At 33.2% G+C, this 13,628-nt stretch overlaps 1 protein-coding gene across 1 annotated transcript in view; it reads right to left on the reverse strand.

The window, feature by feature from the left end:
* The window catches only part of LOC139485907 (mucin-22-like), a 28,465-nt gene extending 21,939 nt beyond the window's left edge, over window positions 1–6,526 (reverse strand). The window contains exons 1-2 of the mRNA XM_071270570.1: window positions 6,205–6,526; window positions 982–1,201 (exon numbers count right to left, since the gene is read on the reverse strand). Coding sequence (XP_071126671.1) covers window positions 982–1,201; window positions 6,205–6,280 — 296 coding nt within the window. The 5' untranslated portion in view covers window positions 6,281–6,526. The remainder of the gene's footprint in view (window positions 1–981; window positions 1,202–6,204) is intronic.
* Between the last annotated feature and the right edge of the window lie 7,102 nt (window positions 6,527–13,628).

The raw sequence follows: 13,628 nt of genomic DNA on the forward strand, positions 1-13,628 counted from the left end.
TTTTTTTTAGTCAAGGTGTTGGGTACCACCTTTAGCATCTAAAATATGTAAAACGAACGACTAAAAAACATACTTTAAAATATAACATTGAAAACATAACACTTAATAACATGTTCCCTATCAAACATTAGACTCATCTCAGGTGCTCCAGAAATGACAAATATCCTGCTACACATGTCAACAATTGAGCATTCTGTCTGACAGCAGGGACACTGGTTATTTTTTGCATATGTTACGTCAACCATCATAGATGCAAAGTGTTTTAAAAGTAATTTTGATAAAAAAAAAAATAACTAAATAATCTTGATTTCAAGAGGATGATCCCATTTCGCATTAGTTAAAACTAATCTTCCTGAGAGTCCTCAAAATAGTAATAACATATTTATAAGTACATACATTATTATAATAATATATTATACATAATTTACAATTGTATCTAAATAATAATGAAAAAAACATATTAATTTGCACAATTGATGAAAAATTTGTAACATTTTGTTTTAAAAGATACAAGTGTATTACTTATTTTTATTTTACTTGGTAAACTGTTCCATATTTGAGAACTTGAATATGTAAATGTTTGATAGTTTAGGCGATAGTTTAAAGATTTGCATAATGGACCACATCAAGACTTATGATCTATATTATATGTATACCAGTTTAAGACATGTGATCAATATATATGTACATATATATCTTTCTATTTCTATGTATATAGAAGTTAACTGATAATCTGCCGACAAAATATCGAAAAGACATCCAAAGGATAGAGATGCAGTTTTAAACCTTATACAATCAAAATATAATAACTTACATTTTGAAAATAAAACAAAGATGAAAAATCTCATGCAATGTATCGCCTAAAAATATAGATTGATTTCACAACAAAAATGGATAGGAGTATTGAGGTAAACATAGATATTTACTTTTTGTTTTTAGTAGTCTAGACTTAGTTGTCTTGTCTTACTATATAATACTCACTTAAAAACTGCAACTGAAACAGTACTAGACAGTGTTAAGTTAGAAATACAGGTCCACGCGTTCAAAATTGTACCTAAAGCATTTAGTCTAATGTTTGAAGGCTCTGCAAGAGTTGTTCTTCCAAAAGTAAGTGTCGTTGTCTGTGCGTTGTTCGAAAGGTCTGTATACTGATAATTCCAGACTGAATTATGTAGTTCTGTTGGAAGGGTACATACTGCAACTATGCATAAACAAAACGTGATATAAAAAGTATGACTAAATCAGGGACATCTTTTTAAAGCAAAATATTCTAATTATGAGAATTGTGCTGGCATCACAAAAGAAAAAAAATGCACTAGATTCGGTTTTGTCATTATCTTAATCATTATGGGATATTTCTGTGTTGGTTATCTCACTTACATTTTCGCTTAGATGACATCGGCGGTGCTGTCATATGTTCTTATGTTCTATGTATTTCATCTGACCTTTCTTTACAACAGATGTAACCTTTCTTATTAAAATCTAATAAGCCGGAATGTTTTTTTTTTTTGCAAGTATTTAAATGTTTTCCTTTAACTTTTAGTAACTTCCCAAGTATTTTCTTTTCGCTAAATTTATACATACCAGTGGCGGCATTTAAGAGGAGAGAACTCGATGTCAAATGAAATGGTTCAATGTATCATTGTATATAGTCTATATATATATATATGTCTGAATAATAAACAATGATAAATCTTACGGGGCGAATGAGCATATAATTATGAAACAAAAATAACAATTATAAAATGGTACAACATTACCAAAATACTCATTATGGTAAAATAAATGTCGAATCAACCGATGCAAAAACATCTTTGAATTTAAGTTTGGCTCGATTGAAATACCGGTAAAATAAATTACATAGAAGCCGAATGACGCATTGAAACGAAAAATACTTCTTAAAGGTGACATGCATTCTTCGGCAGTATTTGGGTGTAAATCAGGAAAAATGACGCACTAAATCGACATGAGACATACAAAATTTAAACAAAACAACAGAAAATATCAAATAATATAATTATGCTATTAGAACTAAAACCTATTATTTACTTGCATCAGAACAAAACAGACAGAAGATATATAACATGTATCCGTTACATTTTGAATATTAGAGTAGGCGTTTTGTGATTATAAGTATCAATTAGGTATCCGAGGATAAACACATCATTTTTTTTTCATTACACGAATTTTGTAGGTGGTGATTGTAGACAAAACATAGGATGTATGTGTATGACTCAAAGAGAGTTCAATATTTTGGAGTATTCATTGCAAAAGATTAGTAACCCAATTTATTAATGACATATTGTAATGTTTTTTGACGTAATATATTACGCATGTTTTGTAACTGTATACCATCATCAATAATGCAACCTAGATACACGCTATAGTACAACAGGATTTTTTGAAACTATACACATTTATTAAAATGCCTAAATATGAACTTGTATTCTAAAGCCGGTGGAATAGCTTACATTTCTATTTTTAGTCCCTTTTGCACACACAAGGCTGTAAAAAAAAGTTGTGTGCACATATTGAATTTAAAAACAAAATACTTAAAAAAGCCTATTAACTTTCATTTATAATCATACTCCAAATAAAAAAAACAATTACTTTTTGTGTAATATATATAAATTGATATAATATGTCAAAAGTACTGATCATTTACAGTGCATAATTAATGCTTCAAATGAGTGACGCCATAAGTACAAAAATAATAATAAACAGGATTTTAAGCTTTGGTTTACAATAAAAGGTATTGTAAGAACATATATCGCACGTTTGTGCAATATGCAATTCACCTTTTGGACATTGTTTTTTTACAAACGTCAGTGCAATTACAAAAGGAGGAATACCCAAAGGAGTTTTTATATTTCATATATCCGGTTTGTAGTTTCATAAGCAGTCATTGCTGCCTTAGTTCGCCTGATGTCAAATCGATCTGGCCAACACGAATAAGGTAATGTTTGGCACAGGAAACTATCATCAATATCTTTTATAAGCATTAACCCAGTTCACTTTAGGATTAAAACTACATTCAATGTACGCTTGTCGTACTTATTTTTTCCAATATCCACTTCATAAATCACTATACAGTTCATTTAAAGATGTGGAAATTAAACTATGACGGGCATATCTAATAGAACAACTACATTTCACCGGCTTTCAATCTAGTAAAATAAGATAGAACCCTGGACTTAAACGTTTTAAAGAATTAAAAAAGTACAATGAAATCTGTCATAATTTTATCTTAAAAGTAAAATGATAAAAATACTGAACTCCGCTGAATAATCCAATAAGTAAGTTCTTACTCAAATGGTATTTTCTTATGAAAAATTGTAGAATTAAACCTGGTTTCGAAGCTAGCTGAACCTCTCACTTGTATGACTGTTGCATCAGATTCCATTATGTTGACATTAAAACAAAACAAACAGACATAATGGGTAAAACTGTCAAAAATAGAGGTACAGCAGTCTGCATTGCGTTATAATCTTATTATAATCACTATAAAAACAAACAAATATGTAACAAAGAAGCACAACATATTATATAGACCAAGCATATTAGCAAAATGTAAAGACAAGAATACACAAATTTACCATAGTACAATAACACAATAACGGGATGTACAAGTACACAGCGAGGTCATGTATATGTATCAAGGAAACATCATGAGCAATAAGTATTTTCTAAGTAATATTAAAGAATATATGTTAAAAACAAATTAAGAAATTGTCTGAAAATGAACATGAAATTTAACAATGTTAATTCATACTGCCAACGACATGATAAAATTTGAATACATTACATCCGAAAAAAACTAACCGATTTTTAATTAAAAAAAATATAGAAGTATGGCAACCAACATCTTAAACTTATGCTTTTGAATTATAGTTTCATGATTTGGGCGTATATACAATCACCGAATTGACGAAGCGGTAAAAGTCCTTAAATAGTAGTGTATGTACTATTATGTATAATGTTACAAAACAAGCATACAGTACTATGTGATACCAACAGTCAGATTATGTCATTTATGAATCAGGTTACTTTTAGTGGAATGCATACTTTAAATTTCGCTGAACTCCTATTGTAAACATATACATTTAAACAATATTTATGTCTATATTTACCGCCCATACTATGCGGCGTGAAATTTAAAAATAGCGATATGTCCATCCTGGGTGAATGGGTACACTAATCATTGACTCTATTATTCGAAATATCATGTTTAGCCGAGCGGGTGCGTTCCGCAATTATTATACAATAAATTTACAAGTGTGGCTGCTTCAGAAATCTAAAAGTTAATATCACCGACGTAATATATACACGTACTCTATCCAAGGCTTTTTGTCATTATGCGGAAGATATAAAAATACTAGAATTTATTTTTCACGATTTTCTATTTTGATATTTAATACATTTGTCAATGTTATCTACTCATCAACTTACGGTAATGCAATTTCTGAATATGCGTGATGGCATATCAGTGTCAGGTCGCAAAGCCAAGTCCGTCATAGAAAAGCTTTGTAAATAGTTATTTTAAAAACATGCATACTATGTATAATTGTTAAAATTGCATAATTTTAAAATACAAAGACATGTTGTAATAACCGTTTTAAAACGGAATGTAAATTGAAGAAGAGTGGAAAAATACTGACTGCATCACGATTTACTTATCGACAAACCAGATAGATGACTGTATGAATACGCCCTTCGTACAATTGTAAAAAATTAATGCTATATACATTATGATTCCTTAGTATTGTGTGCCAGGTATATATTATCATACATAAGCAACACGACGGGTGCCACATGTGGAGCAGGATCTGTTTACCCTTTCAAGGCACCTGAGATCACCCCCAGTTTTTTTATGGGGTTCGTGTTGCTTAGTCTTTAGTATTCTATGTTGTGTCTTCTGTTCTATTATTTGTCTGTTTGTCTTTTTTATTTTTAGCCATGGCGTTGTCAGTTTATTTTCTATCTATGAGTTTGACTCTCCCTCTGGTATCTTTCGTCCCTCTTTTACCTATAGTGTATTTGGCACAACTTTTTGGAATCTTATCTAGTTGACGCGTTAGTTCTGATTTCGAATATGATTGTTTATCCGTATCTACATGTAATCACCATGGAACTATGGTATTACATTTGTAATTAACAGAAAACAAACAAAAAATGGATGACAACACGACGTATGGAAAAAGTGACCAACAAGTACATTTGTACATTCTTAAAGGAACAAATAAAGGATACCGAAGTGCTAAAGTATAAAGAATGGAAATTTAAGGACCAAATAAATATAACAAATAAGTGAAGAGCTCCTCAACTTCAACTTTTTTTAAATAATAATATGCTGTATACACTATCAAACTAATCGTATATACATTTGTAATCGTATATAGAGCTGATAGCCGTCTTTGAAAGTAAAAACAAAACACACAACAAAGTATCGCCTGCTTTACTTATCATGATTGAAGTACACGAAGCTCATAAACTTAACATAAACAATCTTATGGGCCATGTACATTTGTAACTCAGCCCGACAGACATGTACACCTTACTAGCATATCAAACACCAATATAGAGATCATGTTGCTTTTAGTACATAAGAAACATACCGATCATTGATAACTTAACTATACGAATAATGTCGAGGTCATTTGAACTGTAACATATATTTTTTTAACGCCCAGCTGCAAATATTGCATGCATGTTCAGGACGACCATACATCATATAAAGTTTGCCTACTGACATTTGACATGACAGTTTAAACTTTACATCAACAATGAACCTTTGGAGTGAGCTCAAGGTCATATGACCCTTGGCAGACAGGCATGAACTCCTAACAATCATTTCATACACCACCAGTAGTTTCTGTGTAGCCTATAGTATCTCATAAATAGACCAAATCGGATACATTCTCCATGCAATGAACAATGAAAAAATGCCAATGTCAGACGAACAATGCGAGACGCTAAACAATGAAAAAAGGTCAAGCTACACCTGGACCATATCACAGACGGAAACATCCTAACATAGGGAATCTGATTAGAAAGATGAAGCACCAGGTCTTCTCTCCTGAAATATAATGGTAACACAGCTCGTATACATAATAGCCACCGTCACCGCTACCACCATCGTTGGATGGTAATCCCTGTCTTGCATTCTCAGATTTGTATTGCAAGAGAGACTAAAATTATACATACCTGCGAATGTAGAAAAACTTGATATGAGTAAAACTGTAGTCAGAAAGATGTGGGCATATTCTTTAAATACGTCCATATTCAACTTTCACCATTCACTGTAGTTATAATCCTTCAATTGAGATGGTTGAACGTCTCATTGCGACAATAAAGCCTTCTGAAAAGAGGTCGTATTTAAAAATGCATTTATCTATAGTTCTTACTTTCGTGACAATTATGCCAATATTCCTAAACAACATGAATTTATAGTGTGCTCTGTATAGCGTACATTAATTTAACTTTCCGTTAAACATCAATTATTTCAAAAATAACAAAAATTTGATGTGGACACTGAACCATAACAGGGTAAATATATACATTACCACATTTAGCTAGAAATTCAATTCTAGTTTACAATGAAATATAATACAGGTGTCAGGTGAAAGTATCGTGACCATTAAATCTGTTACACTGTATGAACTCAAATTACCGTTTCAGTGAAATATATTTATGAAAAATAAGAAAAAGTTTGGATGTGACGGATAATTCATGGAATCAATTAGTTTTTGAACTTTAAAATACCTGGTACATGTACCTGTTATATAAAGTGAAAATAAGTTATTTGAATATCCTTTTTCTACATGTAACATATAATTTAAATAAATATGAGCGTAAACACACCCTATAAGTAAAACCGGAAGAACAAAATTTTGATGTTTTAATTTGATACGTTTTGAGCTCATTTATTTCATAGTCCGTTCAATGCTTGATGTAACGTTGGAAATCCAGAAGTCATTCTATTAAATAATAATAAAAATATAAACACAGACCAAAGAAAATACTTACAACAAATACACAGTCAATTGTTAATCGAGCGGATCAGCTTTAAAAAGTGCAATTCAAACATTGCATCATTTTGACTTTTATTACAAAAATAAGAAAATATATAACTAGTGCCAGTTGCTATTTAAAAAACAAACAAATTTTCCCCAAGTCAAAAGAAATAGATTCAATAAAAAAAGTCCACAAGACATTTATGATACCCGTATTCTAGTATTTGTATTAAATATATCCTTGTGCATGTTTGTATCTTAAATGCATCTTTTTGAATGTGCATGTATGCACCAAGATTAATGCATCTGATTATACATCTAATACTTGCATGTGCAAAATTTTGCATTTCAATTATTTTTTTGTTGTTTTTTTTTTTTAATCCGTTAATTTATTTTGTTTATTTTCTGTTAACAAATAATGCACATTTTATTAAAAAAAAAATGAAGACAAGTCATTTAGAAATAGAGACCGTTTATTTTTAAAATATTATTCAAAATTTAGAATATCGTTTTACTTGATATTTCGAATTTCATTTAGGCATTCAGTTTAATAATAAATATTTCCGTTTTTAATAATGATAATTATTTATAGAACAAACAGATGAGTATGATTAACATTTCTTTTTTTTTTCCTTTCTTGCACACAGAAAAAAAAACTAATTAGTAAGAAACCAGTAAGCGATGATGGGTCTTTGGATTGATAAAGTCTACTAAAGTGCGTGCGTTTTGCGATAACTGTGAATGTTTTCGTACGTTGATTGCAAATTTTAAGAAAAGTATTACTTAGTATTCCAGACAAATGCTGTACCATGTCTGAACTGTCTAAACCGTGTTTCAAGTTATGTATAAATATGCTTGGGAGGACTTAGACAACACTAAAAATTAAGTGTCAATTTTAGTTCTATGGATGTAAACAGTGATGTTCATCGGAAAAAGAGGCATAACTTAGACATATTTTTTGAAACAAAATGTTTTACTGAAGCCTCGGTCATACCTTACCAGATAGCACGAACGGACGCCTAACGGATGAAAATAAAAGTTGTCCGTTGACCAAATTGTTATCCGTTTGGAGTTCGTTGATGTTCTGACCAAATAAAACGGACGCGTAACGAATGCATAACGGACACACAACGGATATGCAACATACGAGAAACGGAAACGTACCGGACAGAACGGATTTCGAACGTGCATCCAACGGACGAGTACCGCATAAAAACGGACACCTAACGGAAGCGTCTCGGGTAAAACGGATGAACAAGATATACGGAATAATTAAAGGCTACAATAATAATACATGTAAATCGCACAAATATTCAACATGTTTCTGTGTAACTGGTTTCGGTTTGTTCTTCAAAATGCCGCCAAAGGGTAGTGTCTGGCCTGAATGAAAGCTGCTTGATTATGAAGACGTGCCCTTACTCTAAGATCGATTATGAATAATAAGAATTCATAAACCTTAAGAAATATGACAAACCAATAATTGGCATTTCTTACGCGAAATTTTCAAAAGGCATTTATCCGTTTCAGATCCGTTCATCATCCGTGTTATCCGTTAAACGTCCGGTAGAAGTCCGTTTCACGTTCGTTCAACATCCGTTTTATCAGTAAAGCCTCGGTCACACCTTACCGGATAGCACAAACGGACGCTTAATGGATGAAATTAAAAGTTGTCCGTTGACAAAATTGTTATCCGTTGTGCGTCCGTTGCTGTACTGACCGAAAAAAACGGACGTGTAACGGATGCATAACGGACACACACCGGATATGCAACGTACGAGAAACGGAAACGTACCGGACAGAACGAATTTCGAGCGTGCATCCAACGGACGAGTACCGCATAAAACGGACACCTAACGGAAGCGTCCCGGGTAAAACGGATGAACAAAATATACGGAAAAATTAAAGGCTACAATAATAATACATGTAAATCGCACAAATATTCAACATGTTTCTGTGTAACTGGTTTCGGTTTGTTCTTCAAAATGCCGCCAAAGGGCAGTGTCTGGCCTGAATAAGAGCTGTTGATTGTGAAAACGTGCCTAGTCTCTAAGGTCGATAATGAATAATAAGAATTCATGAACCTTAAGAAATCTGACATACCAATAATTGGCATTTCTGACGAGAAATTTTCAATTGGCATTTATCCGTTTCAGATCCGTTCAGCATCCGTTTTATCCGTTAAACGTCCGATAGGAGTCCGTTTTTCATCCGTTCAACATCCGTTTTATCCGTTAAACGTCCGGTTGAAGTTCGTTGGTTAATTTTTCTTCCAGACCTCCAACGGATGTATAACGGACACGTAACGGATACAAAACGGAAACGAAACGGACGAGTACCGTTCAACGGACATGTTATCCGTTGGACGTCCGTTCAAAGTTTTGAACATGCTCATAATTTTCCACCGGACAGAACGGACGTCGACAGATAAAACGTACAATTAACGGACATGCAACGGATATGGACGGACCTCTAACGGATAAGAACGGACGTCTAACGAACATGAACGGATTGAAAAAAAATTTTTCCGTTAGGCGTCCGTTCGAGCTATCTGGTAAAGTGTGACCGAGGCTTTAAACGTCTGCCAGACCTCCAACGGATGTATAACGGACACGTGATGAATACAAAATGGAAACAAAACGGACGAGTACCGAACAAAACGGACGTCTACCGGACGTTCAACGAATATTTCATCCGTAGGACATGCGTTCAAAGTTTTGAACATGCTCGAAATTTTCCACCAGACATAACGGACGTCGACGGATAAAACGTACGCTAAACGGACATGCAACGGATATGGACGGACGTCTAACGGGTAAGAACGGACGTTTCACGGACATGAACGGATTGAAAAAAAGTGGTCCGTTAGGCATCCGTTCGAGCTATCCGTTAAGGTGTGACCGAGGCTTAATATGGACGTTGTGCTCTTTTTCACAAGTACTCAATGGAAAAGAAAATGAAACAAACAAAAAATAAAAGTGGAACTCCTATATTATAAATTAAAGGGAATCTGTAATTATGAATGCTACAAATCTTTCCGAGTAGTTAAATTGACACTCAACGCAAAATTATTATTTAAAATACCTAAGACGATCTCATTACGTACACGATATATGATCAAATTCAACATCATCTTTTAATCAGTTTAAGCTGGGGTCACACATTCACGATTTTTACTGCCGTCCTTGACAGGACCATTCCCGATTGAAATTTGTCAAGATTCTGATCAAGATCCTGTGAATCGTGGATGAAAGTTCAAACTTTAATTAAAATTTGTAAAACAAATAATTAAATCACGACAACAATCAGATATTGTTCAAGAAGCGTCGATATTCAACCGTTTCTAAGCTAATTTATCCCGATAATCCCGTTCTCAATCCGCTTCTAATCCAATTTGTATCTTTCGCCAGGTAAAATTCGACCGAGTATGTAACGACTGCGTCCCGATTCTACCGAATGTAATCAAACAGAGATCAGACAGTGACCAGACAGTGAACCGACGCTGACGGAAGTTATCCGTTCGAAAAAACTGTCGGTATAATCGGGATGAGCAGGTACTGTCGGAACGATATCCTATTAAAGTCCGCTCTATCCATGCTTTCGCATTGCAAACGGCTTTGTCTGGTCTCAGTCGTATTGTATTCTGTAATTTTAGGAACTCTGACGTGGGTTTTATTGACGAATTTCGTATTAATAACGGGGAGGTTACCGGAACGGTTTCCGCAAAAATGATTCGCAATCGACAAGATCTGGATGAAATCTGGACTCAATCGGCAGAAAAACGGCGATGAAAAATTTCTCCAGATCATTGCCGTTCCGCAGGACACCGTCCAGAATACACAGAACATTGTTAGGGGGCAATAATCAGCAATGTGTGAACCCCGCATTATATAGCTGACCAGGCCTTTTATAGCTGTCTATGCAGTGTCGTTTTGGTCTCTTGTGGACAGTTGTCTCATTGGCAATCATACCACATATTCTTTGTATATTAAATGAATGTCTGTAACTGCTAGTACATGTAGTCCTTTGTTAATGTATGTATCATTGTTATTTTGCTAAATTTATTTTGTTACATATTCTGACATCGGACTCGGACTCCTTTTTTAACTAAGTTTCACTGTCCGAGAAGACAAACGAATATTAAATCTTCAATTTAAAACTATTAAAGAAGTTGACTGCCCTTTGAAAATAAAACAGATTTTCTTGCAAAATAAAAAAATATAGAATAAAGAGTAGTTGGATCACCCATGTGTGAAGTAAGATGCTCAAAAGTATTAAGAATTATGAACAAATTATATGAAGGCGGCTAAAAAGAAATTGAACAGAATGGACAGATAAAATACCGAATATGTATACAATGCTAAATGTAACAAATTAAAGAATATAGACCATTGTATGCGTTAACTTCGACGTTGCAATACAAAATGAGCTTGTCATTTTAGGGCCCTTTATTGCTTGCGATTCAGTATAAGCAAAAGCTCCGTGTTGAAGGCCGTACTTTGACATATAATGAGTTACTCTTACATATTGTGACTTGGATAGAGAGTTGTCTTATTTGCACTTATATCACATCTTCGTATATCTATTGGTATGTTTAAAACATTCGGCTATAAATGAAAAGATTGGTTGATTGCTTAACTTTTCACAACAATGAGTGCATGCGAGTTCAGGACTAACCACATACTTGTACAATAATTACAAAAGGTAGATTAAACAAGGTAGACCGAGTAAGATGAATGTCGGAAATTTGTTTTGCCATTAAAAAAATTTCCAATGCAGGGTTCCTTAAATAATGGCATAACTTGTACAAGTGCAACATGACAGCTTCAGATACCACTGTGAATGTTTCAAGTATGTATTATAACGCTTCATACATGATTTGTTGGGTGATTTTTTCGATCAGACGTGTTTGCGTATCCTGCACAGCCAAACAATATTGTCACTGAGAAGAAGTCCATAGACCAAGTATATGTTAGCGTTGCTTTTTTTTTTTTTTTTTTTTTTTTTATCTCAGTCTACATGTAAGTATTTTTGCGTTTTTTTGTGAGATCTGGAATATACTTTAATGAGATAGAAACCCAACAACAAACAAAATTCAATGCATCTAGAAGTCAATACAACTTATTTTACAAATATTTGCCAAACGTTTACAATACGCTTAAAACCTTCCCTTGTCTTTAAAAAAATAATTCATGTAAAAGGTTTCTTTATATCTAAGTATATATTTACCCTTAAGTGTCGTTATAAAGTTTTTGCTTTGTAAAACGATACATGGTTGACAACTATTTTCTATCTTCTCATCCTTCCTTTCGAGTTGTAATACCCTGTTCAGTCGCACCGACATTCTCGTATCACTGCCTTCAGATCCGAGCATTTATAATCAGTAAAGTCACAATGTCTGAAGAGGAGTTATCAAGCATACTTTCGTCAAGTTTTAAACTTTCTAAGGGAGGAGGAAAAGAGCCCTTACAAAACGATAAACAGATTATTTGTTTGTTTACCAATAGACATCGTGAAACATTAGCCGCTAGACACAATGTAAAGTTTTTTACTTATATTTTATTCGTTGCATATATACTATTTATCCAGTACGTGTCGTACGCATCTTTCATATTATTTATATTAAACTATAATTTTTTTTCTTCTTATTTGTACCTTATTGAATAAAGCAAACATTAAGAGGTTTATTATTTCTTTGTTTTGTCTAGTGTCTATACAAAGGCTATCTATGATCTATATAAAAACTTGTTCCGGAAGGGGGCAAAAAAAACCCTTCTCATACCTTGTCCTTTACATTTGAAAGTTAATGACGGATGATTTCATATATACTTTATTTAATCATGCAACACAATATGCTTTTCTATATAAACGTGTTCAAGATTTCTAACCCATCTTGTCTATGGAATTCTTGAAAAAGTCACCAAACCAAATTCACTACGTCAGTAAATAAAGGGAACAGTAGTATACCGCTGTTCAAAACTCATAAATCCATTGACAAAAAACAAAATCGGGGTAACAAACTAAAACTGAGGGAAACGTATTAATTATAAGAGGAGAACAACGACACAACATTAAATGTAACACACACAGAAACGAACTAATTGAATATAGCAAAAATCAAGGGTTTTATTAGGTCTTTCCACTTTTCTGTGGAAAGACCTATTGTTTTTCTTCTGATTATTTTTTTTTTTCTTCCGCCTAATTTTGTTCTTGCGATAAATATTTGTTTCGCAATATGTCGCTTAGATATTTGGTATATGATATCATACATTTTATGCGCTTTTGAAATTTACCCTGCGTAACCGAATTCTTTTCTTTGTAGGAGTTATCTCCCCAAACATTGTTTTCCTTGTGTCCACTACTCCTTCGCAACCGTAAAATATTACGACAAATTTATTTTATAAAATTGCTCATTATCTCCTTCACATGATTTGTCCAATTTTGACCGTAGCAATATGAACGCTCCATATGGGAGTTATTCCCCCTTTTGTATTTGAAATTTTGAAATGTATTTTAAACTGGAGAACCATAAGTGATAGAAGCCTAGGGTCTTTTGATTTGAGATCCTTGGTCCAAAAAATGAAAATAAGGTCAAGGTCAAAGGTCAAGGTCGTATTT

This window comes from Mytilus edulis, chromosome 8 (genome assembly GCF_963676685.1).
Source record: "Mytilus edulis chromosome 8, xbMytEdul2.2, whole genome shotgun sequence".
NCBI classification, from domain to species: Eukaryota; Metazoa; Mollusca; class Bivalvia; order Mytilida; family Mytilidae; genus Mytilus; species Mytilus edulis.